The sequence below is a fragment of the Aquarana catesbeiana genome, linkage group LG01 (genome assembly GCF_042186555.1).
Source record: "Aquarana catesbeiana isolate 2022-GZ linkage group LG01, ASM4218655v1, whole genome shotgun sequence".
NCBI classification, from domain to species: domain Eukaryota; kingdom Metazoa; phylum Chordata; class Amphibia; order Anura; family Ranidae; genus Aquarana; species Aquarana catesbeiana.
This window is the reverse complement of record NC_133324.1, coordinates 835,311,907-835,338,211: the sequence shown is the minus strand read 5'-3', so window position 1 is coordinate 835,338,211 and position 26,305 is coordinate 835,311,907. Positions and strand designations below refer to the sequence as shown.

Genomic DNA, 26,305 nt, shown 5'->3' with positions numbered 1-26,305 from the left:
CAAAAAAATGGCACAAGTTAAGACCTGAACATTAACCTGGTAAAACTTAGAGAACCTGTGAACAGAAGACCAGGTGGCAGCTTTGAAAATCTGGGAAACAGACCTAATAGAGGAAAGGTCGGAAACCAATCCTTAAGACCATAAGCTTGGATGATAGTTATGTCTGAGCCACCTAGAAATGGTGGAACAAGGAGCTGCTTCCCCTTTAAAGGGGGCCATCAGGAATGTGAAAGATTGAAAGTCCTTTTAACTGAAGCAGTGTCTGTGAGATAGACATTCACAGCACTCTCTACATTCAAATAATGAAGATTAGATCTCCTTCTGATCCACTGGACCAAGACAGTGGAATGGAAGAACAATGTTTTGGTTAAGGTAAATAGCTGACATCACCTTAAGAAGGCTTTAGGCCACAACGCTACAAAATCATTTCAAGTATATTAGTAAAAATATTGTTAAAGAACAAATAGGCCCCATAACGGATGAACACGGGAACTTGATCATAAATGACAGGGAAAAGGCAGATTTGTTAAATATTTTTTTTCTCTTCAGCTTTTATGGATGAAAAAGACAGGTTTGATAGTTTCAACAGTAATATTAATGATGTTTCACAGAAGGTACCCATATGGTTGACTGAAAATGAGGTGCAAAAGAGACTAGAGAAACAATAAGGAAAATAAATCATCAGGTCCAGATGAATTCAAGAGCGCATATTCAGTGTTTGCTGATTATACCAAATTATACTGGGCAATAACTTCATCATAGGATGTAGCATCATTACGAGAAGACCTTAAAGGAATTGTAAAGTCAGAAGTTTTTTTTTATCTTAATGCATTCTATGCCAGGATCACAGAAGAGGGACCCATAAAGTGGAGGATCCGGGCTGCTCTGTGCAAATCCACTGCAACAGAGCAGGTAAGTATAACATGTTTGCTATTTTTATAGGAATAAAAAAGAGACTTTGCAAACACTTTAACCACTTGACCACTGGGCACTTAATCCCCCTTCCTAACCAGACCAATTTTCAGCTTTCGGTGCTCTCACATTTTGAATGAAAATTACTCAGTCATACAACACTGTACCTATATGAAATTTTTGTCCTTTTTTTCACACAAATAGAGCTTTCTTTTGGTGGTATTTAATCACCATTGGGTTTTTTATTTTTTGCGCTATAAAAGAAAAAAAGACTGAAAATTTGGTAAAAAAATGTATTTTTCTTTGTTATAAAATTTAACAAATTAGTAATTTTTCTTCATAAATTTTGGCCAATATACTGCTACATATCTTTAGTAAAAATAAGTACAAACTGGTGTATATTATTTGGTCTTTGTGAAAGTTTTAGAGTCCACAAGCTATGGTGCCAATATCTGAAAATTGATCACACCTGAAGTACTGACAACCTATCTAATTTCTTGAGACCCCAACATGCCAGAAAAGTATGAATACCCCCCAAATGACCCATTTTTGGAAATAAGACATTCCAAGGTATTTACAAAGATGCATGGTGAGTTTTTTGAAGTTGTCATTTCTTCACACAATTCTTTGCAAAATCAAGATTTTTTTTCTTCACAAAATTGTCATTCTTCACAGCATATGCATACCACAAATTACACCTCAAAACACATTCTGCTATTACTCTCGAGGCGATACCACATGTGTGAGACTTTTACACAGCGTGGACACATACAGAAGCCCAACATGGGAGCACCATCAGGCATTCTAGGAGCACCCAGGCCAATTCTGACATTTCTCTCCTACATGTAAAAATCATCATTTATTTGCTAGAAAATTACATAGAACCCCAAAACATTATATATGTTTTTTTAGCAAAGACCCTAGAGAATACAATGGCGGTCGTTGCAACTTTTTATCTCACACGGTATTTGCGCAGCAATTTTTCGAACGCTTTTTTTTTGGAAAAAAAAGTTTTGTGCTTAAAAAAAAAAACAAAACAGTAAAGTTAGCCCAATGTTTTTGCATAATGTGAAAGATGAAGCTACGCCAAGTAAATAGATACCTAACATGTCACCCTTCAAAATTGCACACGCTGGTGGAATGGCGCCAAACTTCACTACTTAAAAATCCCCTTAGGCAACGCTTTAACATTTTTTACTGGTTTGAGGTATCGATACCGATCACAGCGATACCTCACATGTGTGGTTTGAACACCGTTTTCATATGTGGGCGGGACTTACGTATGCATTCGCTTCTGCATGCGAGCACACGGGGACAGGGGCGCTTTAATTTTTATTTATTTTTTATTGTTTATTTTACTTTATTTATTTTAGTTTGACACTTTTTTCCAAAAAAAAATTTTTTTGATCACTTTTATTCCTATTACAAGGGATGTAAACATCCCTTGTAATAGGAATATGGCATGACAGGTCCTCTTTACAGTGAGATATGGGGTCAATAAGACCCCACATCTCACCTCTAGGCTGGGAAGCCTGAAATAAAAAAACGATCCTGGCTTCGATCGTAGCGGTGAGTCGGTAGAAGCACCGGAGGGCGGTAGGAGTGGGGGTACGTCCCCTCTCGCCTCCCGTAAGAACGATCAAACAGTGGAACAGCCACTATGATCATTCTTATGATGTATGGAATGGCCGGCCGAAAAAGTTGATATCTGAAGGATGCCTGTAGCTGCAGCCATCATTCAGGTATCCCCGCACAAATTCAAGGACATCATATGATGGCCAGCGGGCAGGAAGTGGTTAAAATGCATTTTTTTAACACAAAGTTGTCCATTTATACAATATTTCTAACACATAGCATGTACATACCAAAAATGACACCCCAAAATAGATTCTCCTACTCCTCCTGAGTACGGCGATGCCACATGTGTGAGACTTCCACAGCCTGGCCACATACAGAGGCCGAGTACAGCTGAGTATGGCTGACCATGGCCGAGTATTGCCGAGTATGGCCAAGTATGGCCGAGCATGACTGAGCATGGCCGAGTATAGCTGAGCATGGCTGAGCATGGCTGGGTATGGCTGAGTATGGCAAGGTATGGCTGGGTATGGCAGAGTATGGCTGGGTATCACCGAGTATTGCAGAGTATGGCTGGGTATTGCAGAGTATTTTTGGGTATTGCAGAGTATGGCTGGGTATGGCCGGGTATGGCAGAGTATAGCTGGGTATCACCGATTATTGCAGAGTATGGCTGGATATTGCACAGTATGGCTGGGTATTGCAGAGTATGGCAGGGCATTGCAGGGTATTTCAGGGTATTGCGGGGTATTGAAGGGTATTGCAGAGTATTGCAGGGTATTGCAGAGCATTGCAGAGTATTGCAGAGCATTGCAGGGTATTGCGGGGTATTGCGGTGTATTGCAGAGTATTGCAGGGTATTGCAGGATATTGCAAAATATTGCGGGGTATTGCAGAGTATTGCAGGGTATTGCAGAGTATTGCGGGGTATTGCAGAGTATTGCAGGGTATTGCAGAGTATTGCAGAGTATTGCAGGGTATTGCAGGGTATTGCAGGGTATTGCAGAGTATTGCAGAGTATTGCAGAGCATTGCAGAGTATTGCAGGGTATTGCAGAGTATTGCAGAGCATTGCAGAGTATTGCAGGGTAGTGCAGAGTATTGCAGAGCATGGAGGGATGGCTGAGCATGGATGGATGGATGTGACTGCAATTGTCACAGAGCAGCACTGTGGGCACTACAGATCCAGCCCACAGCGCTGCTGCCATCCGATCCCTCCCCCTCTCCTCTCAAACTGTACCGATCGGTAAACAGAGAGCAGAGAGGAACCGGCGTCATGACATGACGCCAGTTTGTTTACAAGTGATCGCTCCGTCATTAGCGGCCGTTTACCGTGATGCGCCGGGTCCAGATGTTCTCGGGTGCGCGCCCCAGGGGGCGCACGAGAGCAGGATTCTGGGAGGACGTCACTGTATGCCCTCCCAGAGTTATCCAACCGCCCTGCAGCCGTCATTTGGCTATGGGCCGGTTGGTAACTGGTTAATACAATAGGGGGTTGGGCAGCTACATGGCTGAGGTTCAATATTGAGAAATGTAAAGTTATGCACTTAGGTGCCAAAAATATACATGCACAATACACATTAGGAGATGATCCACTGGGACAATCAGTTATGGAAAAGGATTGGCGGTGCTTGTAGGTCACAGACTTAGTAATAACAGCAATGTCAAGCTGCAGCTAACAAAACAAGCAAAATATTGTCATGCATTAAAAGGCATGCATTCCAGAGAAAAATCAACAATTCTACCCCTTTACAAAGCACTGTTTCGGCCTCACCTTTATATATGCAGTTTAGCTTGGGTCACCAGCCCTCAGAAAAGATGTTGTTGAATTAGAAAGAATTCAGCGTAGAGCAACACAATTAATAAGGGGAATTGAGGACCTCAGCTATGAGCAAAAGAGGCTCTTAAAGTGGATGTAAACCCAAATTTTTTTTTTTAATGTCATAATGTAGAGTATAAGATTTCCTATCATTTGAGCCCAGTCTTGCCACAAAGAGTTAATCCAGCTCTGAGCAATCCTCTTTTATTGTTCAGTGAGATAAAACTTGACAAACAAAGACAAACTTTGTCAAATCCCCTCCCTGGCTGTGAGTGACAGGTGATTTACATATCTCGTGCACTAGCCTAAGACATGTATTATTTGTTAATTCCCACCTCCACTCCTTTCTTCAGCAGCTCTGCAAGGATTGGCTGTTCCACACCTCAGTATGATTTGGCATGCTGAAGTCATGTGGTTACTTTCCTGTCTTTTCACTGGATGTTAGAGATCATAGCAGAAGTTCAGTGTAAGAAATACACAGGAGAAAATGCATATTGAAAAGGGGAGTGTAGAGGTGGGCGGGGAGTCTACTGACATCACGACTCCACCCACCAAGCTCCAGACAACAGACCCACCCACAGTATCTGCAGTTTTTCGGCTCTCATAACAGACAGAGGGGAGACATTTGACAGGTAAAGATACATGCAGGAGGCATGTATATCCTTATAGTTAACCCCTATGGCAGTAGTTTAGAAAGGATGACATTGGATTTACACCCACTTTAAGAGAGGACATGATTAAAATTTACAAATATATCAAAGATGAGTTCAATAACTATGATGAACTGTTTACTCTCCGGTCTCTGAAGAGAACACTAGTAGAAGCTGCCAATGGCGTCCCTAGGGGGGGCCAGAGGGGGCCTTGACCCCCCCAACATTATGCTGTGCCCCACCATGTGCCCCCCCAATAAAATAAAAAAATAAATAAAACATTTTTTTTTTACAAAAAATCAATGTCTAAGAGGGAGAGAGTCTCCAGTCAGCTCCTGTGGGCGATTCCTCCCCCCTCCCTCTGCTCGCTGCATCCTCATTGGCAGGGAGAAGAACGAGTTGCAGGAAGGACTCCACCAGGACTCTCAGTTACTGAAAAAACAGACTAATTTCTCCCGTCCTTAGGACAGGAGAACCAGCCTGTAAATTCCAAGAGATGCCAGACCAGCGCTGTCAATAGCAGGGGCAGGACAGCAAGAGGAGGCTAGGGAACCCCACAGTGGCAGAACACCAGGGCCCGGTGGCAAGACAACCTTTGCAACCCTCCTCCTCAAAAAACTCCACTCATTTGGTCTCCGTGACTGTACTCTTCGCTGGTTCTCATCCTACCTATCCCACCGCTCCTTCAGTGTCACTTAAAACTCTACTTCCTCCTCTCCTCTTCCTTTTTTCGTTGGGGTCCCCCAAGGTTCTGTTCTTGGACCTCTCCTTTTCTCAATCTACACCACCTCCTTGGGTCAGTTGATTGCCTCCCACGGCTTTAAATATCATCTCTACGCTAATGACACCGAAATCTATCTCTCCACCCCCCAGCTCTCTCCATCTGTCTCCTCACGCATTACCAACTTACTAGCAGACATATCAGCCTGGATGTCACATCACTTTCTCAAACTCAACCTATCCAAAACCGAGCTCATGATATTTCCTCCCTCAGGTGCCACTTCCCCTGATTTCCCTGTCAAGATCAACGGCTCAACTATCAACCCATCTCCCCACGCCAAGGTCCTAGGTGTAATCCTGGACTCTGAACTAACCTTTCGAAGCCACATTCTATCACTATCCAAAACTTGCCGCCTCAATCTTCGCAACATCTCCAAGATACGCCCCTTCCTAACCAATGACACCACAAAGCTTCTAATCCACTCCCTGGTCATCTCCCGCCTCGACTACTGGAACTCCCTCCTCATTGGTTTACCTCTAAATAGGCTATCCCCACTTCAGTCCGTCATGAACGCTGCTGCCAGGCTCATCCACCACACAAACTGCTCAGCGTCTGCCACACCCCTCTGCCCATACCTCCATTGGCTGCCACTCAGTCACCAAATTAAATTCAAGATACTAACTATAACTTACAAAGCCATCCACAACCTGGCCCCCAGCTACATCTCTAACCTAGTCACAAAATACCAACCTAATCGTTCTCTTCGCTCCTCCCAAGACCTCCTGCTCTCAAACTCCCTTGTCACCTCATCCCATGCTCGTCTTCAGGACTTCTCCAGAGCCTCCTCCATCCTCTGGAATGCTCTACCCCAATCCGTCCGATTTTCTCCTACTTTATCCACTTTCAGACGATCCCTGAAAACTCATCTCTTCAGAGAAGCCTATCTGGCCCCCACCTAACAACTCTACATTTATCTTCTCAATCAGCACATCACCCATAGTTATTACCTCTTGTATCTCTTGACCTTCCCTCTTAGATTGTAAGCTCTAAGGAGCAGGGCCCTCTGATTCCTACTGTATCAAATTGTATTGTATTTGTACTGTCTACCCTCAAGTTGTAAAGCGCTACGTAAACTGTTGGCGCTATATAAATACTGTATAATAATAATAATAACCCTGATAGTTCTCCCACTGCTTTGGACCCTTATATTTTCTTGGTATGCTGGTGACATATATCTCTTGTTTTCTGCCACCCTGGGGGGGGCCCCAATACAGTAGGAAGGGAGCTCACTGCAGAACATGTGAAAGGGCCCGTTGTGAGATCGTAGTAAAGGGCCCCAGTATATATATATATATATATGCGCATTTTATAGTTGCCCCCCTACTTTTGTCCCTGTCCCCCCATGTGCCCCCCCTAAATATGAAAGCTGGAGACGCCACTGGAAGCTGCAGGCCAATCTTCCAGTTTTAAACTGTCGTGTCAATAAGAGCTGAAATGGTTTCTCTAAACCTGGAAGTAATGGCAGCTGCCTGCAACTCCTCAGAGCCACTATCATCTCTTAAGCAGTTATGAGACTCAGAATCAGTCAAAGACTTTGCAGCAGAAGTCTCAGAGACTCCTATGGCTGCAGGCAAATTAGGAAGTGATTCTGCAAACCTACATAACTGTGAAATCCTCTCGGGATAGAACGAAGTTGAGGGCCTTGCCAGAGGAAACTAAGGAAGACTCACAGGACTGGGCAAGATTCCAGGCTGTCAAAGTCAAGCCCTCGAACAGGCAGCACCGAAGCTGATAATGGACTGTGAGCTGCAAAGATCTGTTACAGTGGGACTGCATCCTGTGTGTCTGGGACCCAACATGTTGTGCTGCAAAGCAGGGATTAAGAAGCCCAGGGTACAAAGCACGGCCTTGAATACCCAAAAACTGACTGCTGGATGCAGGAGAGGTTTGGGCGTCGGGAGTTGACCAGGTCACTGTAGGAAGGCATCAAACACCAACCAAGGAGGATCTCCATATCATTTGGGATAAGTAGCAGAGGCGGGAATGTGTTGAATAGCAGGCAGAAGAGTGCAGAGCATGTGCACACAACACTCCACCTAAGGGATTGCCTAAGGGCTCATATCCTTAGCATTAAACCTTTCTGTGGCAACCAACACAAAGTACAGTGGTAATAATGGTGCTCAACTGTCTTTTTTGCAAGGTAACTCCCGATATTCAGTCTACATAGCCTATTCTACCAAACACTTAGCATTTTTTAAGTAGAAAAAGGTCCTTCTTCCTCGGACATTAAAGTTGAGGCATATTAGGGGTGGGAGGGGTTATACAGGGTTGGTCACTCTTTTGTTTACCAGTGTCCAAATCCTCCAGTAGACAGCATTATAACCCAGTTGTCTCTGAATCATGTGTCACTCAGTGAACAAGAAAGAAAGTGATTGCATACGATTATACCAAGTACAAAGGAAAATTCAAAAATAAAAAGATGCGTAAAAGGCCATGGCCCTGATAAAGCATACACTTATATTCCATTTTCATCACACAGGTTAATTCACTTTTGTTTTATTTCCAGCTTTAAAAGTGGATACATTTTTTTTTTTTTTTGAAAATTGACAATTTTTTATTAAGTTTTTCATGATAGAACACATACAGAAAATTAAAGTACAAGGTGGTACACATTACATTGCCGTAATCATATCCAGAGGAAAGCCCTGTTCTGATAACAGTCGTAGCATGGAGTTAGAGTCAGTGTACATATCTTTTCTGAATGTTAGATAAGAAGGGAGAAAAATTATAATAGATGGACTGACTCTAGATTTAAGCCACTGGTTGTACACCTTGTACATCTTAGCAGAAAAAGGAGAAGAAAAAGGATAAGAGGGGGGAGAAGAAAAGAAGAAAAATTGGTAGAAAAAAGTGTAGGAATAGAGGTTATTGAGAAAAATTGAGAGAAGGGGGGGTTAATGGAAAGTCCAGGGTGGGGTAAGTGGAGTTGGGTAGGAGAGGTGGGGAAAGAGGATGAGGGCAGTGGGGTCGCACCCCATCCCAGGTGCCCAGAACCTCCCCATCAAAGGGAGAAACCAAGCTCCCCGAGGCCATCGCATTAGGTTATGGGGTTTTCAAAAAGGACCCACAGTTCCCATACTTGGTTATGTTTTTCAAGCTTGTCATTTAGGGAGGCTGTGAGATATTCCATCCTTTTGACCTCCCTGATCCTAGAGTGCAGTTCCGACATCGAAGGTGGTTCCCTCTGTTTCCATTTTAATGCCACCAGACAACGTGCAGCAGTTAATATGTGTGATAGAAGTTTTTTGGATCTTTTAGAGAGGGAGATTGGCGGGAGACCAAGTATAAAAACCTTCGGGTCGAAAGGCACCCCCGGGCCAAGGACGGCCTCCAGGAGGGAGTGCACCAGTTCCCAGTATGGTACAATCAGGGGACATGTCCAATAAATGTGGTGTAGGGTTCCCCTATCCTTATGGCATCGCCAGCAGCGAGAGTCTGTCATTGGATATATGGAGTGGAGCAAGTCAGGGGTCCGATACCAATGAAACAAAATCTTGTATTGGTTCTCTTTATATAGCGTACACATAGAGCTTTTGGTGGCTTGAGACCAAATGAGTTGCCATATGTGGAGAGGTACGTCTGCACCCAAGGCTCGCTCCCATTTACCCATGTATGCGTGTCGAGGACCCTCTGGTGAGGAATCCCGCGTCAGGAGCTGATAGGTTTGGGAGATCATGCCTTTAGGGGATGAACTCTCCAAGCACAGCTTTTCAAAATCGGTTAGCGGGGAGAAATGGAGGTCAGGGACTAAAGATTGTGCATAGTGTCGTATTTGTAAGTAGCTAAAGAAGGCCTGTTTGGGAATGTCAAATTCTTTTAAAAGTGGATACATTTTTAAGAGTTTAAAAAAAAATAGAAAAATATTAATTAAAGATGCAGCAGGTTACAATCATAGTATTTAAAAACTATTGGATGTCAAGATTGCAGGTATATTGTAAATGTATTAGTTCATGCACACATTGCTTGCATTACTTTGCCAGTACTACAAGTTATGGATGCTGAGAGCCTTAAAACTTTTTAGAACCAGGATGTTGGATTGTGCTGAAGAAATGCATCAATAGACGCATCTAGCTAAAATTCTCGCAGCAAGCTTTGTCCCTTGTTGAGAGTAATGCCAATCAAGCATACTCCCTGTATTTATCATTGGGGTACTAAACTGCAATTTGCTTTATATGATTAATACAACAGTAGTTACAGACTGGGAAATAATGCTGGGGCATTACAACGAGAGTAAAGTAGGACTTTAGCCAAATCTTTTTTATCCTAGTTTTGGATAAACTGGAAAAAGATGACAACATTTTTGGGGTTTTTATTGTTCTCTGTCTATTTCATAAAAATCTACCCTCACTATCTGTCAGGGTGTCCACTGCTGCCAGAACAAAAATTGAGGGCAAATCTAAAATTTTAGGGATATCTTCAAAAGAGACAACGATCGACTGTAAACTTTCCCCTCACTTCCTGTCACCTCTGTGGTCATAAAGACATAAAAGCTGAAAAGAAAAACTACAGTAAAAGCAGTACTCAGTATTGGTACATGGAAACATTTTACAAATAATGTATAGTATAGAATGAATTGTGTTTTATGCCGCTCATTAGTGAGTAAGGCCATGTACACCAAGAGCAGAAATAGAACATTTATCAGAAATGAGTATGCATCAGATATAGACTTAGATCAAGTGTACTTATTAACAAATACGTATTACTTTACAGCAACTTATATGGCTCTTATTGGTATAGATAGGATAACATTATATATCCCAAGATAATCATATATGGTTCATATGACAAAACAGTAAACTATTATCACTAAACAGTAAACTATTATCAAGGTTTAGGAAGACTGTTTTGTATTCACGGTAATGATAGTATATAGATTAATTTTGCTCCAACAATGCTAAATTTTAGGGTAAATGTGTAAATGAGATTCCTGGTCAGATTTGCATTTGCAGAAAACGCAAAATATAAGCAGAAAAAAAACATTAGCTTTACAATGTCATTGTCCTTGAACATATGCTTAACCTCCCTGGCGGTATGATTATTTCAGATTTTTGCGTCTCAAAGCGGTACAATTGTTTTGCATAGAAATGTGGCGTTTTATATTGTAGGCCTGTAATTCTTAGCAATAACACACTTAAATCTGTCCACCAAGAGTCTAGTAGATATCCCGGGTATGATGAAGTTTGAAACACAAAATCATAAATTATAATATAATAAATACATTATTTATTAATAATTAAAAAATAATAATATAATATTAACCCCTTGCCGCCGAGTGTACGCAGATGTACGTACTCGGCTTTCCGGGGTTATACCGGGATGATGCCCGCAGCTGCAGGCATCATCCGGTACCGTTGTTTAGAGCCAGCGATTGGCTATCCAGATATGACAACCGATGCGGCTAAAAGCCGCTCGACTGTTATACCGGAGCAGCGGGAGGGGACGTCCCCCCCCCCTCCCGCCGCTCTTACCGAGCCTCCCGTGCCTTCGGGAGGCCCGGTGACCAATCGGGTGCCTCCGGCGGCTGGGGGCAGGCTGGAATGAAGCTGTGGGCGGCTTCGTTCCAGCCTTCTCATTGTAAACGCGGAAGCGACGTCATGGCGTCACTTCCCGTTTAGTTGGCTGCCAATGGCGCCGGTTTTAAAAAGATACACAGTATTCAGAATCGCCGTTTTCGGCGATCAGAATACTGTGAAGTGCAAAGGAGGGATCGGGGGTCTTTTAGACCCCTGATCCTTCCATAAAGAGTACCTGTCACCATCTATTACTGTCAAAAGGGATGTTTACATTCCTTGTGACAGCAATAAAAGTGATCAAAAAAAATAAATAAAATAAATAAGAAAAAAAAAAAAATTTTTAAAGCGCCCCCGTCCCCGTGAGCTCGCGCAGCAAAGAAAACGCATATGGAAGTCGTGCCCGCATATGTAAACGGTGTTCAAATCACACATGTGAAGTATCGCCGTGATCATCAGAGCGAGAGCAATAATTCTAGCACTAGACCTCCTCTGTAACTCTAACCCGGTAACTGTAAAAAAAATTTAAAGTGTTGCCTATGGAAATTCTTAGGTACTGTAGTTTGTCGCCATTCCAAGAGTGCGTGCAATTATAAAGCGTGACATATTTGGTATCTATTTACTCGGCGTAACATCATCTTTCACATTATACAAAAAATTTGGGGTAACTTTACTGTTTGGATTTTTTTAAATTCATGAAAGTGTCCCTTTTCCCAAAAATTTGCATTTAAAACACTGCTGCACAAATACCGTGTGATATAAAATATTGAAACAATCGCCATTTTATTCTCTAGATTCTCTACTAAAAAAAAATATATATATAATGTTTGGGGGTTCTAAGTAATTTTCTAGCAAAACATACGGCTTTTAACTTGTAAACACCAAATTTCAAAAATAGGCTTAGTCATGAAAGGGATAATAACATAAATTTCCCCACGATTCACTATCGCTCAATTCTGCAAGTGTTCTAATTTACTATCACGGTTTTCTAGCTGGTCTAAAACCACTTTTGACCTAAAGGGACACTTTTTGGTTGCCATGGACAATCTCCAGTTTCCAGGCAGAAAGAACAGTATATATAATATAAAACTGCATGGAGGGCATTAGACAAAGCACTGGGGACAAAAAGGATGTGAAATGATTTCATACAGTAATGTAATCTGTAAGATTACAGTGTACTGTATGTTTTATGACTTTTCACTTTTTTGAATTTGCCGCCAGGCTCCGCCCCCGTGCGTTGCGACGCTCGCAGGGAACGGAGCCCGGCACACAGGACACTGGGGCGGAGGACAGAGCCTGCAGCGGGGGGGACATCGCAGGATCCTGGGGACAAGGTAAGTACACTGCACCAGGATCCTGAGATGTAATCCCGAGTGTGGCTCGGGGTTACCGCTAATGGTGCTGAAATTTAACCCCGAGCCACAGTCGGGAAAAACTCCAGGGAGGCTACGATGTTTTCTTGTGAAATCCTATGTTAAGCCTGGTTTCAACATTCATACATAAAACTGGGAATACTGAACTCAAAATGAATAACAATGTATAGATATCAGTAAGTGAAATGAATGTTTTTTAAATTAAATTATCTGCCATGTCAATGGATAGAGACAATAAAAAAAAAGACATTGGCTCCCTTTCTTACAGTATTTGATTTATTTTATTACCTTGTAGTCTGCACGTGTAATTTGAGAGTATCTACAGGTATTAAGTAGGGTCTAAAGTGAGCATAAACCTTGAGAGTTATATAAACTAATGGGCATTTTAATATTTCTCCATTCTTTACAAAACTTTTGCTGGAGTTCAACTTCAACCAAGTTCATCACAGCAGCCTTAACCAAGAACTTGTTAAAAACAGAAACATGGTGCTGCCTCTGCTGCCTGAACAACACTTCTAGGCTAGTCATATTCCCTGACGTCCCTACTTGTACTTTCTGAAAGCGATCCGGCGGCGTCATGAGAAAGCCAACCACCGGCAGAAAAAGAAATACCGGGGTTATGTTGCTTCAGCCATAACCCCGGTAAAACACTTTCAATGTATATATATATATATATATATATATATATATATATTGCAGTCAGCAAGTGGTTATACAAAATACTACTGTAGAAGGAATAATTAAAATCTATATATGGAATACAAACATATAAGAAGTACAAACATTTCTAAATTTTTAAAGAGTCACATTCAATTTTCTTTTGGTAAATGTAAACAATGCAATGTTACTGTAATAAATATGAACTTCCAAGAATACAACATTTTCTTTTAGGAAGGTTTAATTTTGGAAATCACAAATATAGACTTTAAAATGTAAAACTTTGAACCAATGCCAGCTTCAGACGTATGGTTTTCCATTGTCATCTTACAATGTGTATCATTTCTAGTAAGAGGATAGAATATGTGGGAACCACAAGCATTAATGGAAATGCTTTATTTATTTCTGTGCATTCATCATTGAAAGTATATCAAAAGAGAGACTCTGCTGGAGTTTTATGAATGAGGATTTCACTGTAGTAGTATTTAATTTTACAGATGTGTGCTTTTCAGTCAAAGACCAAATGATCTGTAAACTGTCTTACTGAAGTCAACGAGCTATGAAATGAGAGAATGCTCCTATGTATGAACACAGAAGACAAACAATTGGATTTGTACAAAATAAAATCACTGTGCCACAAATGATAAATGAGAACTTGGAACAAATTCGGCCTCATTCACACAGGCCTCCTCAGAAGAAGTTGATTTGGGAAAATATAGAGGGTTTTTTTGTGTGTTTATATGCAAAATGCACATACATTTATATGCTTTCAGGCGCATTCAGGGTATCTAATCTGCCCCAGACGCACAGATTTCTTTTTTTTATAAACACAATTAAACTGAATGCATCTGAACATAGGTAAACGCACACCAGGGAAATAACTAAACTTCCTGGCTCAGGGAACTGTCAGAAGTGGTGTGCTCCACATTAAAGAGGTTGTAAAGGTTCCATTTAAAAAAAAAAAAAAAAAAACCAAACATGTCATACTTACCTCCGGTGTGCAGTTGGTTTTGCACAGAGTGGCCCCGATCCTCCTCTTCTGGGGTCCCTCCGTGGCGCTCCTGGCTCCTCCTCTTCTCGAGTGTCCTGTCGGAGATGCACTCTCCAACGGGAAACACACGTGTGGGCACGCTCCCGTGTCCTGCTGCTGCGTCTGTTTACGCAGCAGCAGGACTCGGCCCCCCCCCCCCCGGCGCCCACTTCATTGGATTTGATTGACAGCAGCGGGAGCCAATGGCTGCGCTGCTATCAGTCTATCCAGTCAGGACATGACACACCAGCCACAGCTGGTGTGCTCATCCCCGGGAAGAGAAAGACAGGACTCAGGTAAGTAAAACGGGGGGTCTGGGGGGCTGCAGCATGACAAACGGTTTTTCACCTTAATGCATAGAAGGGTGAATGGTGAAAAACGCCGAGAATTTACAACCCCTTTAACTAAGCAGATAAGCCTTTTTTTAGGTCTATCTGCGCCATCTGCACCAGTTTCTATTTCAGAGTGAAAAAGAAACTAGCGTAGGTCTTCACCTAATTAGCAGAAGGAATTCTGCAGTTTTTCTATATAGAAAATTGCCATAGATTTCTGCCAGGTGTGACTTTGTTGTACGGGATGTGAGCTGTCAGTAGAAAAAAAAATTCCTTGCTGACCCCCCAGGAGGCAATCAGATATTGCCTGGATCAACTACCCTGGTGTTATCTACTGAGCTGGCCAGAACTAATTCTTGAGGGAGTCTATTCAAAACAGGTGGTGAGGATGCAACATATTGCCTTCCAGCCACCTGTCACCTTCCCTCTGAAAAGTAATCCACCACAAATCACTTCTCAAAGGGACAGCAAGGGCAGCCACATGTGTAAAAGAGCCCCAATACTAATAGTGTTATGCTTTTCAAAATGTAGTGGTTAAAATATTACATACAATTGTTCCTGCACCATTATAAAGCTGCCCATATTATTGCATACAGCCTACGCCAGAGCCTGAATTCCTTTGGATTGAGAAAGGGTTAACTCCAGGCATACGATGCACTTAATTACTAACAAAAGCTATTAAATCAAACATCTGTTCTCTAAATGAAGTACATTCACAATGCAAAAAAATGAGTGGATTATTGTGCTTCAGTGATTGCAGCACCATTTATTATTTTGTGCACACGTCGAAATGTCATTGTGCATGCACAGCGTCCCAGTGAAATGTGACCTTGAAGCCACCTAGCAGTAATAGAAGGAATGCTGTAGGGTTTCTTTTAGTCTTTCCAGAAATCCACTGGCTATAGACAACCATAAAACTTCCACAGGCTACCGTTATCCCCAATTAACTTGGAAATGATGTATTAAATACATTTAAAGCTGAACTTCAGACTCCATGACCAGGTTGGTGTCCTCAGTTTACTGGGCAAACAGCTAATGCTCCTTGCACTGCATCACTACTGATTCAAGTACTTATACCACCTGTATTTAAAAAAAAATGTACTAATAAATACAGCACTGCAATACTTTTTATATCTGCTTAAATTTCAGCTTATTCAGCTTCACCTCAGTGCCCCCAGCTTTTAACTGGACAATGAATAAGCAGGTTAAGGAGGTCAACTAGCTAATTCCTGTGTTTAACTGAACATGTGCAGCAGATCTCTGATTGGCTCAAATGCTGCCGCCTCTACACCTTTAAGAGTTTAAGGCTAAACAGCAGACGGGGGTGTACACATGCCACACCCATAATACTTTGCATCACGCCATGGTAAAAGTTATCCCACCTCTCACATTCAGTGGGCACTTGCCAAACACAACCTATTCAACTTAACTGGACCACTCTGTGGTGCAGGTTTTTAGGGGTTAAAACAGATTAGCAAAAGAGGGCTTCTTACATTTATGGTCAATGGGGAAGGGGACCCCTCCCCTGGGGGACAGCTGAACAATGTCCATTACCAGTGGTGGCTGGTGGTTTTTTGTTTGGGGGGGCGGCAAAAAACCACCCCCCCACGGCACCTCAAACCCCCCACTCCCCCCCAGCTGTCTGCTGGTCCACCGGCACTTACCCAATCGGCAGCGGGGATCAGGGACAAGCTGCGGCGGGCATCTGTCAGCATCTCCTGTGTCCTCTTTTCTTCTGAGAACACGGCAGCTTCCGCCGTGCGTCTCCTCCCCTCCTCGTGGGCATCCAATAGTATAGCCTGACCTTTCAGCCAATCGGGAAACGGGTAACAGACCCACACTTCCTGATTGGCAGAGATGCGATTCAGTGTTAGAAATGGGCCGAACGCCTGAATAGGGGGTGGCCGTGGATAGATTCATGCTTTAACCATAACCATATAGGGGGTGGCTTGGACAGAGGGGGCGGCACCCGTGCGCCCTTAATGGATGGGCCGCCCCTGTCCATTACTTTATTGATCGGTAAAAAAGTTCCTCCTCTACTATGATGGTTAGAGGAAAAGTGGTCCCTGTATTGAAAATATATGACGAGGATCTCTCTTATGCCCTGTACACACGGTCGGACATTGATCACACATTCCGACAACAAAATCCATGGATTTTTTCCGACGGATCTTGACTAAAACTTGTCTTGCATACACACGGTCACACAAAGTTGTCGGAAAATCCGATCGTAAAACACGTACGTCGGGACTATAAACAGGGCAGTAGCCAATAGCTTTCATCTCTTAATTTATTCTGAGCATGTGTGGCACTTTGTGCGTCGGATTTGTGTACACACGATCGGAATTTCCGACAACGGATTTTGTTGTCGGAAAATTTTATAGCAAGCTCTCAAACTTTGTGTGTCGAAAAATTCCTATGGAAAATGTGTGATGGAGCCTACACATGGTCGGAATTTCCGACAACAAGGTCCTATCACACAGTTTCCATCGGAAAATCCTATCGTGTGTACAGGGCATAACATTGGTGACTAGCAGAGAAGGGTGCCCTATATTTATGTTTGGAGGACAAGTATCCTCATATTGATGGACAGTTGTAGGAAAAATGTATTTTACATTAGTGGTTTCATTAGAGGTTAGTCAAGGAACCTCTAGCAACCACAAAATTAACCCTAGGATTCCACAGAACACTGGGAAAGGCTGGTGGAGGAAGTATGCATGATGATATCAAGATTAAGCATGCTTTTTTTTTACCGGCCTGTTCAGCTTTAATATCTAAACCTGAGGGTCGATATAAGGTATTTGTAAGGTGAACAATTACTAAACAAAACCTGTACACAGGTAGGTTTTGGCACACAGGTTTCCGCACTGATAATCTGACCAATGTTGAGAGGTGCCAAAACTTTGACCATATGACATTTTGTTGTAATTGTATCATCCCTATAACAATGCCAAGACTAATTTACTTTTTTTTTTTTTTTTTTTTTTAGAGGTGGAAGACCGTGCTGGACTGACTTGCTTGAAGATCTGTGAGTAAGTGATGGTGGGGGCGTGTTGGGGAAGTTCGCTCCTGGTGAATCCATCCATCCATGGTGGGCCCCTTTTGCCGACCAGTCGCCGCAGTCATACTGCGGCAACATGGCTCGGCTGCGCGAATCGCCATTATGTTACGTCGGTAACATATATGGCCACTAGGGGGCGTGCGCCCCTTGCTCGCCCACGGAGCCGATGTGAGTGCCCGGCTCCCTATAGTACAATAGGTACAAATATCTAAGTATATCACATCAATCATACTATAGCAAGTGTACAGTATTTGCTACACTCAAAACTACAGTATATCTAAAGGAATATATACATGTACATGGGCAAATTAAGTACCACTCAGTCATATAATAACTGATGTTGTGAATACATACTGTATATTAAATTAGTATCCAAAGAAATAGCAAGAGGAACCAGAGTCAGACCCTGGTTTGAAGAGAGCAGAGAAGAACCCAACGTTTAAGTGGTACACATTTTCAATTCTTATTAGCAAGTTGATAAACTATATAGAGAAAACTATAATCTCTCATTGTTGGTTGAAAACTAGTGCTGGTAATAGTTGTCTGCAAACCTTTACTGCTAATTATACTTGTTTTTTCCAATTGTTTTTAGCGTATTTTGGAAATGACACCTCTAAGTGCCCATTCACACCTGAGCGTTTTGTAGCTTGAAGCCTGAAGCTACAAAATGCTGGAGGGGAAAAAAATCAATTATTCTCTATGGAGATGGTTCACATCTCCACTCCAAAACGCCTGAACCCTACGCCTGAAGCTCAAACAAGTTTTGAACCCTTTTTTGTCACGCGAATCGGGCAGATTTGGGCATTTTTCTGCTTTTTACATTGGGGACCTTTTGCCCTGCACAAAATTGCGGCAAATCGCAGTAAAAACCGCTGCAAAATCGCTGTAAAAAACGCCTTAAAAATCGCACGATTTTCTGCCTGAAAATGCCAAGCTCAGGTGTGAATGGGGCCTAAGAATACCCATAGACACTACACATGCTTCCTGATTTTGTGTCTGGCAACAGTGTCATGTGGTTAGCACGTAGCAGGGTGGCTAGTGCTAAGGTGTATTAGTAATTAGGCAATTAAAGAAAACTATCCTTATTGTTGCCACTGATAAGTTGGTGCCAGCTGGGTCTGTACTCAGAGGCTGGAGAATCTTAAGGACGATTAGGGCTTACCATGAAAATGTGGCCCTAGCTTAAGCCTGGTACACACTACAGTCTTTTTTCGTGCAACTCGCTGGGTTGCACAAAAAAGCTGTCAGCTCTGGTCGGAGACACTGTACTAACCATACAAGGTTAGTACAGCCACCTCCCCTGCTGAGCTGTTGTGTTCTGACAGGGGGACGACCCCCACCAGAACACTCCAATTAGCGATCTCTGCTGATCGGGAGTCGGTTGGCTGCTGGTTTTCCAGCCGAATGGCCGGCTTCTGTCGGACAAACCGACATACACATGGGCAGAATGTCAGCCGGTATTTTTTCTACTGCAAATGTCTCCCGACATTCTGCCGTGTGTATGGGGCTTTAGCGAGATTTCTGCCCGGAAGATGTAAGCAGTGAAGACTGTAGCTCCATTGCAAAACAAGCTAGATTGGAGGTGTCATTTAGGTTAAAGGGATAATGAGGCTGGACTAGTGCATTTGTGTTTTAATGTGCACAGGAGTAACTTTTTTTTCAAAGCTTGTGCACCTTAAAGCCTTTCCTAATTCAAATTAGCTGAGAAGGTTGCTAAAAACGAAACTAGATTTAGGAGTGAATAATAAATGCCTATATGGTTTGGAAACATTATTTACTAACCTGATGAGACCCTCAGTTGATGCTTTTGCGCTTTATATAGCCACATTCTCTCAATGTAAATAGAACATATCTAATGCAGGAGCAAACATTCACACCAAATAAAAGACAGATAAATAGAGAAGGCAAACCAGTGAATATATGTTTTGATCACTAATGCTTTATCCATCCTATGAACATTATCATTACGGAATTGTCCATTGCTACTCTATCTTAGCATATTTTTAGGTGTTATGTAATGTGTTATGTAACAACAAGCCAAACAAGTGCATTGTGTTGCTGAGTTAGAGTGGCCCGGGTATGTGGTTAGTACTCAAATCTTGAGGTACTGGGTTGCAGAAAATTTGCTATCCATATTTCTTTTAGAAAGTTCAGTGTATGATACTTTCAGTGTAAATTTCTTTACATGTATCTGTACATAATGGAAGTCACAAATGAGTGCATTGCATTTGATTTGTGACTTAAATTATGCACAAAAAAGGAACTTTAGTCATCAAGAGAAAAGTGTGCTGGTAACAAGCCCTACACTTAAACAGTGTGCCATCCATCATTACACATACTGTAAGTCGGATGCCATTAAGGTGTGCAGTGGAAATATCTCAATGACTTGTTGGAAAGATGCAGAAATATAGGGAAGTTTCCCAATGGTTTTAACGACAATAACACTTGACACAAGCACTAAAGCTGGGCATACATGGGTGAGTTTTTTGCGATTAGCACATTGTGTTATTGAATTCTGACAGCATGGACTTTTTGGTTGCAGCCCTGACTGAATAAAACATTTCCAACAAGCCTGTTCATGAAAAGTCGATCATTATATCAATTTCTCAGGAACGGCCAGACAGATCAAAATTCATCTGGTCCTTGCTTAAGCCTTCCTCACTTTTCTGACAACCGGGAAAAAAACACAAAAGGTTTCCATCTTGTCCATAACAATGAAAAATATTGTAGATTGTACCATATACAGTGCCTAGCAAAAGTATTCACCCCCTTGGCTTTTTACATATTTTGTTACATTACAGCCTTTAGTTCAATGTTTTTTTAATCTGAATTATATGTGATGGATCAGAACACAATAGTCTAAGTTGGTGAAGTAAAATTAGAAAAATATATACATAAAACTATTTTTCAGTATTCACCCTCTTTGTTGTGAATCCCATAAAAAGCTCTGGTGCAATTACCTTCAGAAGTCACATAATTAATGAAATGATGTCCACCTGTGTGCAATCTAAGTGTCACATGATCTGTCATTACACATACACACCTTTTTGAAAGGCCCCAGAGGCTGCAACACCTAAGCAAGAGGCACCACTAACCAAACACTGCCATGAAGGCCAAGGAACTCTCCAAACAAGTAAGGGACATTGTTGTTGCGAATACAAGTCAGGGTTAGGTTATACAAAAATGTCCAAATCTTTGATGATCCCTAGGAGCACCATCAAATCTATCATAACCAAATGGAAAGAACATGGCAAAACAGCAAACCTGCCAAAAGACGGTCGCACACAAAAACTCACAGACCGGGCAAGGAGGGCATTAATCAGAGAGGCAGCACAGAGACCTAAGGTAACCCTGGAGGAGCTGCAGATTTCCACAGCAGAGACTGGCGTACTGTACATAGGACGACAATACGCCGTACGCTCCACAGAGTTGGGCTTTATGGCAGAGTGGCCATAAGAAAGCCATTACTTTCAGCAAAAAACAAAATGGCACGTTTTGAGTTTGCGAAAAGACATGTGGTGGACTCCCAAAATGTATGGAGGAAGGTGCTCTGGTCTGATGAGACTAAAATTAAACTTTTTGGCCATCAAAGAAAACGCTATGTCTGGCACAAACCCAATACATCACATCACCCAAAGTACACCATCCCCACAGTGAAACATGGTGGTGGCAGCATCATGCTGTGGGGATGTTTTTCAGCAGTCGGGACTGGGAAACTGGTCAGAGTTGAGGGAAAGTTGGATGGTGCAAAATACAGGGATATTCTTGATCAAAACCTGCACCATTCTGTGTGTGATTTGAGGCTCAGACGGGGGTTCACCTTCAAGCAGGACAATGACCCCAAACACACTGCTAAAGCAATACTTAAGTGGAAACATGTAAATGTGTTGGAATGGCCTAGTCAAAGCCCAGACCTCAATCCAATAGAAAGTCTGTGGTCAGACTTAAAGATTGCTGTTCACAAGTGCAAATCATCCAACTTGAAGGAGCTGGAGCAGTTTTGCAAGGAGGACTGGGCAAAAATCCCAGTGGTAAGATGTGGCAAGCTCATAGAGACTTATCCAAAGTGACTTTGTGCTGTGATAGCCACAAAAGGTGGCTCTACAAAGTATTGACTTTAGGGGGGATGAATAGTTATGCACATTGACCTTTTCTGTTATTTTGTCCTATTTGTTGTTTGCTTCACAATAAAAAAAATTATAAAAAAGTTGAGTAAATTAAATGATGCAAATCCTCAAACAATCCATGTTAATTCCAGGTTGTTAGGTAATAAAACACGAAAAATGCCAAGGGGTGAATACTTTTGCAAGGCACTGTAGCAGTACCAAATAACATCTAAAGAACTCAGCCTTTAGTGAAATGTGACTTGTGGCTATGGGTTACTGCACATTTCATTACATCTTAGAATTGATAATAGAGCTGATAATACACTCCACACAACATATATGTAGAGTATATCCCTTGGTTACTCACCTGTTCTTTAATAACTGTTACAGTAGCATCAGCTACATTCATAATAACTGGAACCCATTCTTCTTTGTCTGATTGTTCGATAAGCCCTTCAATGACGTCATTAACAATATCCATCCCTTAAAAAAAGAAAAGCAAAGGGCACTCATTTTTATAACCAGGCAACAACATTTATTGTTTAACTATAATAAGAGAAGTTTAGATCGCAAGGTGCCTACTATTCCTTTATTAGTCAGAAAAGTTTCTTCTGCATCCTGATCTGGTTTCGTTTTACATTGTTACTGGTTCTTCACTCTGTATATAAAAACGGTGCACTGTTCCTTTAAATTATAAGAAATAAGATAAGTGCAAACACCAATATGACCACAAAATATGAATAGTGAACAAAAATAAAAATAAATTAAAAAACAAATGGCATATAAGTATACAGCAATCAGCAATATGCTTAAAATAAATCAAAATCAAAGTCCATAAAACCAATTGATGCTACATAGTTACATGTGATATATATATATATAGATATATAGATATATATATCTATATATCTATATATATATATATATATACATATATACAGTATATACAGTCCCTGACAAAAGTCTTGTCGCTTCTCTATTTTGTAGAAACTCCTGCTATTAACCTGACTTTTAATTAATCAATTGGTGTTATAAATAGCTCATATGAAAAGCTAAAGCCCTCCCAAATGATGTTTAATGCACTGAAATAAATTAGTTTCACTGAAAAAAGATTTATCACTTAATCAAGACAGACAGGTCAAATTTTGGCAAGACAAAAGTTTTGTTGCCTATACAGAAATTGAACAATTTTACTGAAAATCCAAAAATATGTCAGCAAATTAAGTAGTGGTGCCGTGAGATCCAAATTTAATATCTTGTATGACTTCCATGAGCTTGAAGGACAGCATCCATGCGGTTTGGCAAGGATTCATACAATTTATTGATGAAGTCATCAGGAATAGCAAAGAAAACAGTCTTGCATGCCTCCCAGAGTTCATCAATATTCTTTGGTTTCGTCTTCCATGCTTCATCTTTCATCCTACGCCACATATGCTCAATGATGTTCATGTCTGGTGACTGGGCTGGCCAATCCTGGAGCATCTTGATCTTCTTTGCCTTAAGGAACTTTGATGTGGAGATGGAAGTATGCTATGAAGCACCATCCTGCTGCAAAATTTGGCCTTTTTTATGGTTGGGAATATAAGAGGTAGCCAAGCTATTTCTTGGTATTTTAGACTATTGATGTTGCCTTCCACCCTGTAGATCCCTCGCACACCCCCATACTGGATGTAACCCCAGACCATGATTTTGCTTCCACCAAACTTTTTTGGGTAAATCTCAGCTCCATGCGGGTTCCAGTAGGTCTCCTGCAATATTTGCGGTGACTGTGGTGTAATTCAACAGAAGATTCATCTGAAAAATCCACCTTCTGCCACTTTTCCAGAGTCTGTCCTTTTAGCAGGCTGTGGCCCTTGGCAAATGCCACACGGTTCTTCAATTGTCTTTTGTTTAGTGCTGGCTTATGGGCACTGATTCGACCATGGAGGCCATTTCGAGACAGAATCCGACAAACTGTTCTGGTTGACACAGGGACTTCAGGTGACCAGGTCTCGTGGAGCTCTGCTGCAGTGGAAAATGAGCTGGCCTTGGATTTTCGAGCCAACAAACGGTCCTCTTGAGCAGTTGTCTTGCAGGGTCGGCCTGACCTGGCCTTGTCCAAAACGTCTCCAGTCTCTTCAAATCTTTTTTTTATCCTCTGAACTTGACACCGAGACACATTGAAGATGTCTGCCACATCAGCAGTGGATCTGGTCTTCAGCCTCTTGATAATCAACACTTTAGTCTCCGGGTGAATCTTAGGCATGTTTGCAGAGGTCTAGTTGCAGTTGAGAAGGTCTAGTGTACTGGTGTTCTTTTTATACACACCTGAGACCTAATTGATCCATTATTAGTCACAGGTGAAGCTCATATAACAAGGCGACAACACTTATGTCTTGGCAAAAATGTAATTGGGCTTTACCAAGCTGTGAATATTAGAATACTTTTTGTCAGTTTCGTTTTGCACTGAAACATTATTACAAAAGCTGTTGGGATTAAAATGACCCATTTCTTGTAACAAAATCTTGATTAGAAATATATTTTAGCGGCACTTCAGGTCAATTTGTACACAAGCGACAAGACTTTTGTCAGGGACTGTATATATATATATATATTAAACAAAGTCCAAAATTTGTCAAGTGAATAAATTGCTCAGTGCTCCTAAAAAACATCCACTTTACAACTGTGCTTCAGTGCTCCAAACGTGATCCTTTTGAAAAAAAGACAGCCTCTTACCAGATAACATAGATCACAGTTACAGAGATCAGACAAGCCTTTGTGCAATCTCCAAAAAGAAAGCCCCAATGATGGATCCTCCAATCTCAAAAGAACACCATTTTTGGGGAAACGCGTCGGTTGGAGCATACATGTGACTTTATCATGGCCAGAGCTCGGGTGACACCATGGCCCTCTGGTTTGCTCATACCGCTTTTCATATTCAGCCTCACTGTAAGTGTAATTTTAAACTTTTTAATAAAATCACCATTCTGCTGTACACTATGAGGTCTCTCCCTGTTTTCATTTACACATATGTGAGGTGTTTGACTTCATTCCCCAGCAGCGCGAGCATTACAACTACTTCCAATCATTGGGTCTTCCTTTGTGAAGATTGCACATGGGCTTGTCTGCTCTCTGAACCAAGATCCGTGTTATCTGGTAAGAGTCTGTCTTTTTTTAAAGGAGCATGTTTGGAGCACTAAAGTGAACGTTTTTTAGTAGCACTGAGCACTTTATTCATTTGGCACATTTTGGACTTTGCTTCATACATATATATATATATATATATATATATATATATATATCACATCAATTAGTTTTATGGACTTTGATTTTGTTTTATTTTAAGCATATTGTTGATTGCTATATACTTATATGCTGTTTAATATATGAATTCATTTTAATGTTTGTTCACTATTCATATTTTAGAGTCATATTGGTGTTTGCATTTATCTTATTTCATATAATTTAAAGAAACAGTGAATCATTTTTATACATGTTTTCAACAGTCTAGTATTCAGATCATTGGGTTGCAGCAGTTTACCACATCTATATTGGCCCAGCGTATAAACCTTTTCTTTTTCTTTTGGTTATTTACTCTCTCTAACTTTTCCTGGAGTTCAAACACTGCCCACTTCCATTTCTTAACCTCTTTGGCTTCTCTTGAGACAGAGCAATAGTATGTCAGGCCAGTAACAACATGAAACTAAAAGACACAGGGGTTGATTTAACAAGGGCAAATAGACTGTGCACTTTGCAAAGTGCAGTTGTGCTCTGCAAGTGTAGTTGCTCCAGAGCTTAGTAAATGAGGTAAAGGTTCACTTTGCAAAGAATACCCAATGGCATGCAATGAAAAAAAAAAAAACATCATTTTTGCCTGCACATGATTGGATGATGGAAGTCAGCAGAGCTTCTCATTTCCTAAACTCTGGAGCAACTGCACTTTCCAAAGTGCACAGTCTTTTTGTCTTTAGTAAATAACCCCCAGAGTGTTATAAAGAAGCCTTTCTAACTATTAGAGATTATAGCAGACATCTCATGTCCCATAGTAGCTGCTCTTTGGTTGGAAGTTCACAATCAAGACAGGATACATTTAATCAGGTAACAAAAAAGAGAGAAAGGTTTCCCCACAGGCGGGGTTTTTAGGCAGCACAGTAACAGGTGTAGTCAGTATTGTATGAAAAAATACAACTTTATTAAAAAATATACCATAAGTTAAAAACAATGAGCTCCAGTGAGGAGTGCTTAAAAGCTAAGTAGCTGGACATACAATGGCAGACATATATTCATAACAAATCCTATCATGAACATAAGACCTGACGCGTTTCAACCCTTAATAGTTGGGGTCTTCTTCAGAGGTTCGGTCTGCTAGAAAGAACATATAAATAGCATTGGTATATACATACATCGCTTACATTGTATAACAGTAACCACATTCATCATGCAATGCACCAATACAGTATAGTTACCAAGTAGTGTATGTCCAACAGAAGAAAGAAAACTTCCCACATGGAGGTCCCTTAG

General features: G+C 41.4%; 1 protein-coding gene across 11 annotated transcripts in view; it reads right to left on the bottom strand.

The window, feature by feature from the left end:
• APBB2 (amyloid beta precursor protein binding family B member 2) overlaps nucleotides 1–26,305 on the bottom strand; it is a 488,394-nt gene that overhangs the window by 11,996 nt on the left and 450,093 nt on the right. For all 11 annotated transcript variants that reach the window (XM_073608526.1, XM_073608531.1, XM_073608532.1 and 8 more), the window contains one exon: nucleotides 22,173–22,288. In XM_073608526.1, the coding sequence (XP_073464627.1) occupies nucleotides 22,173–22,288 (116 nt within the window). The remainder of the gene's footprint in view (nucleotides 1–22,172; nucleotides 22,289–26,305) is intronic.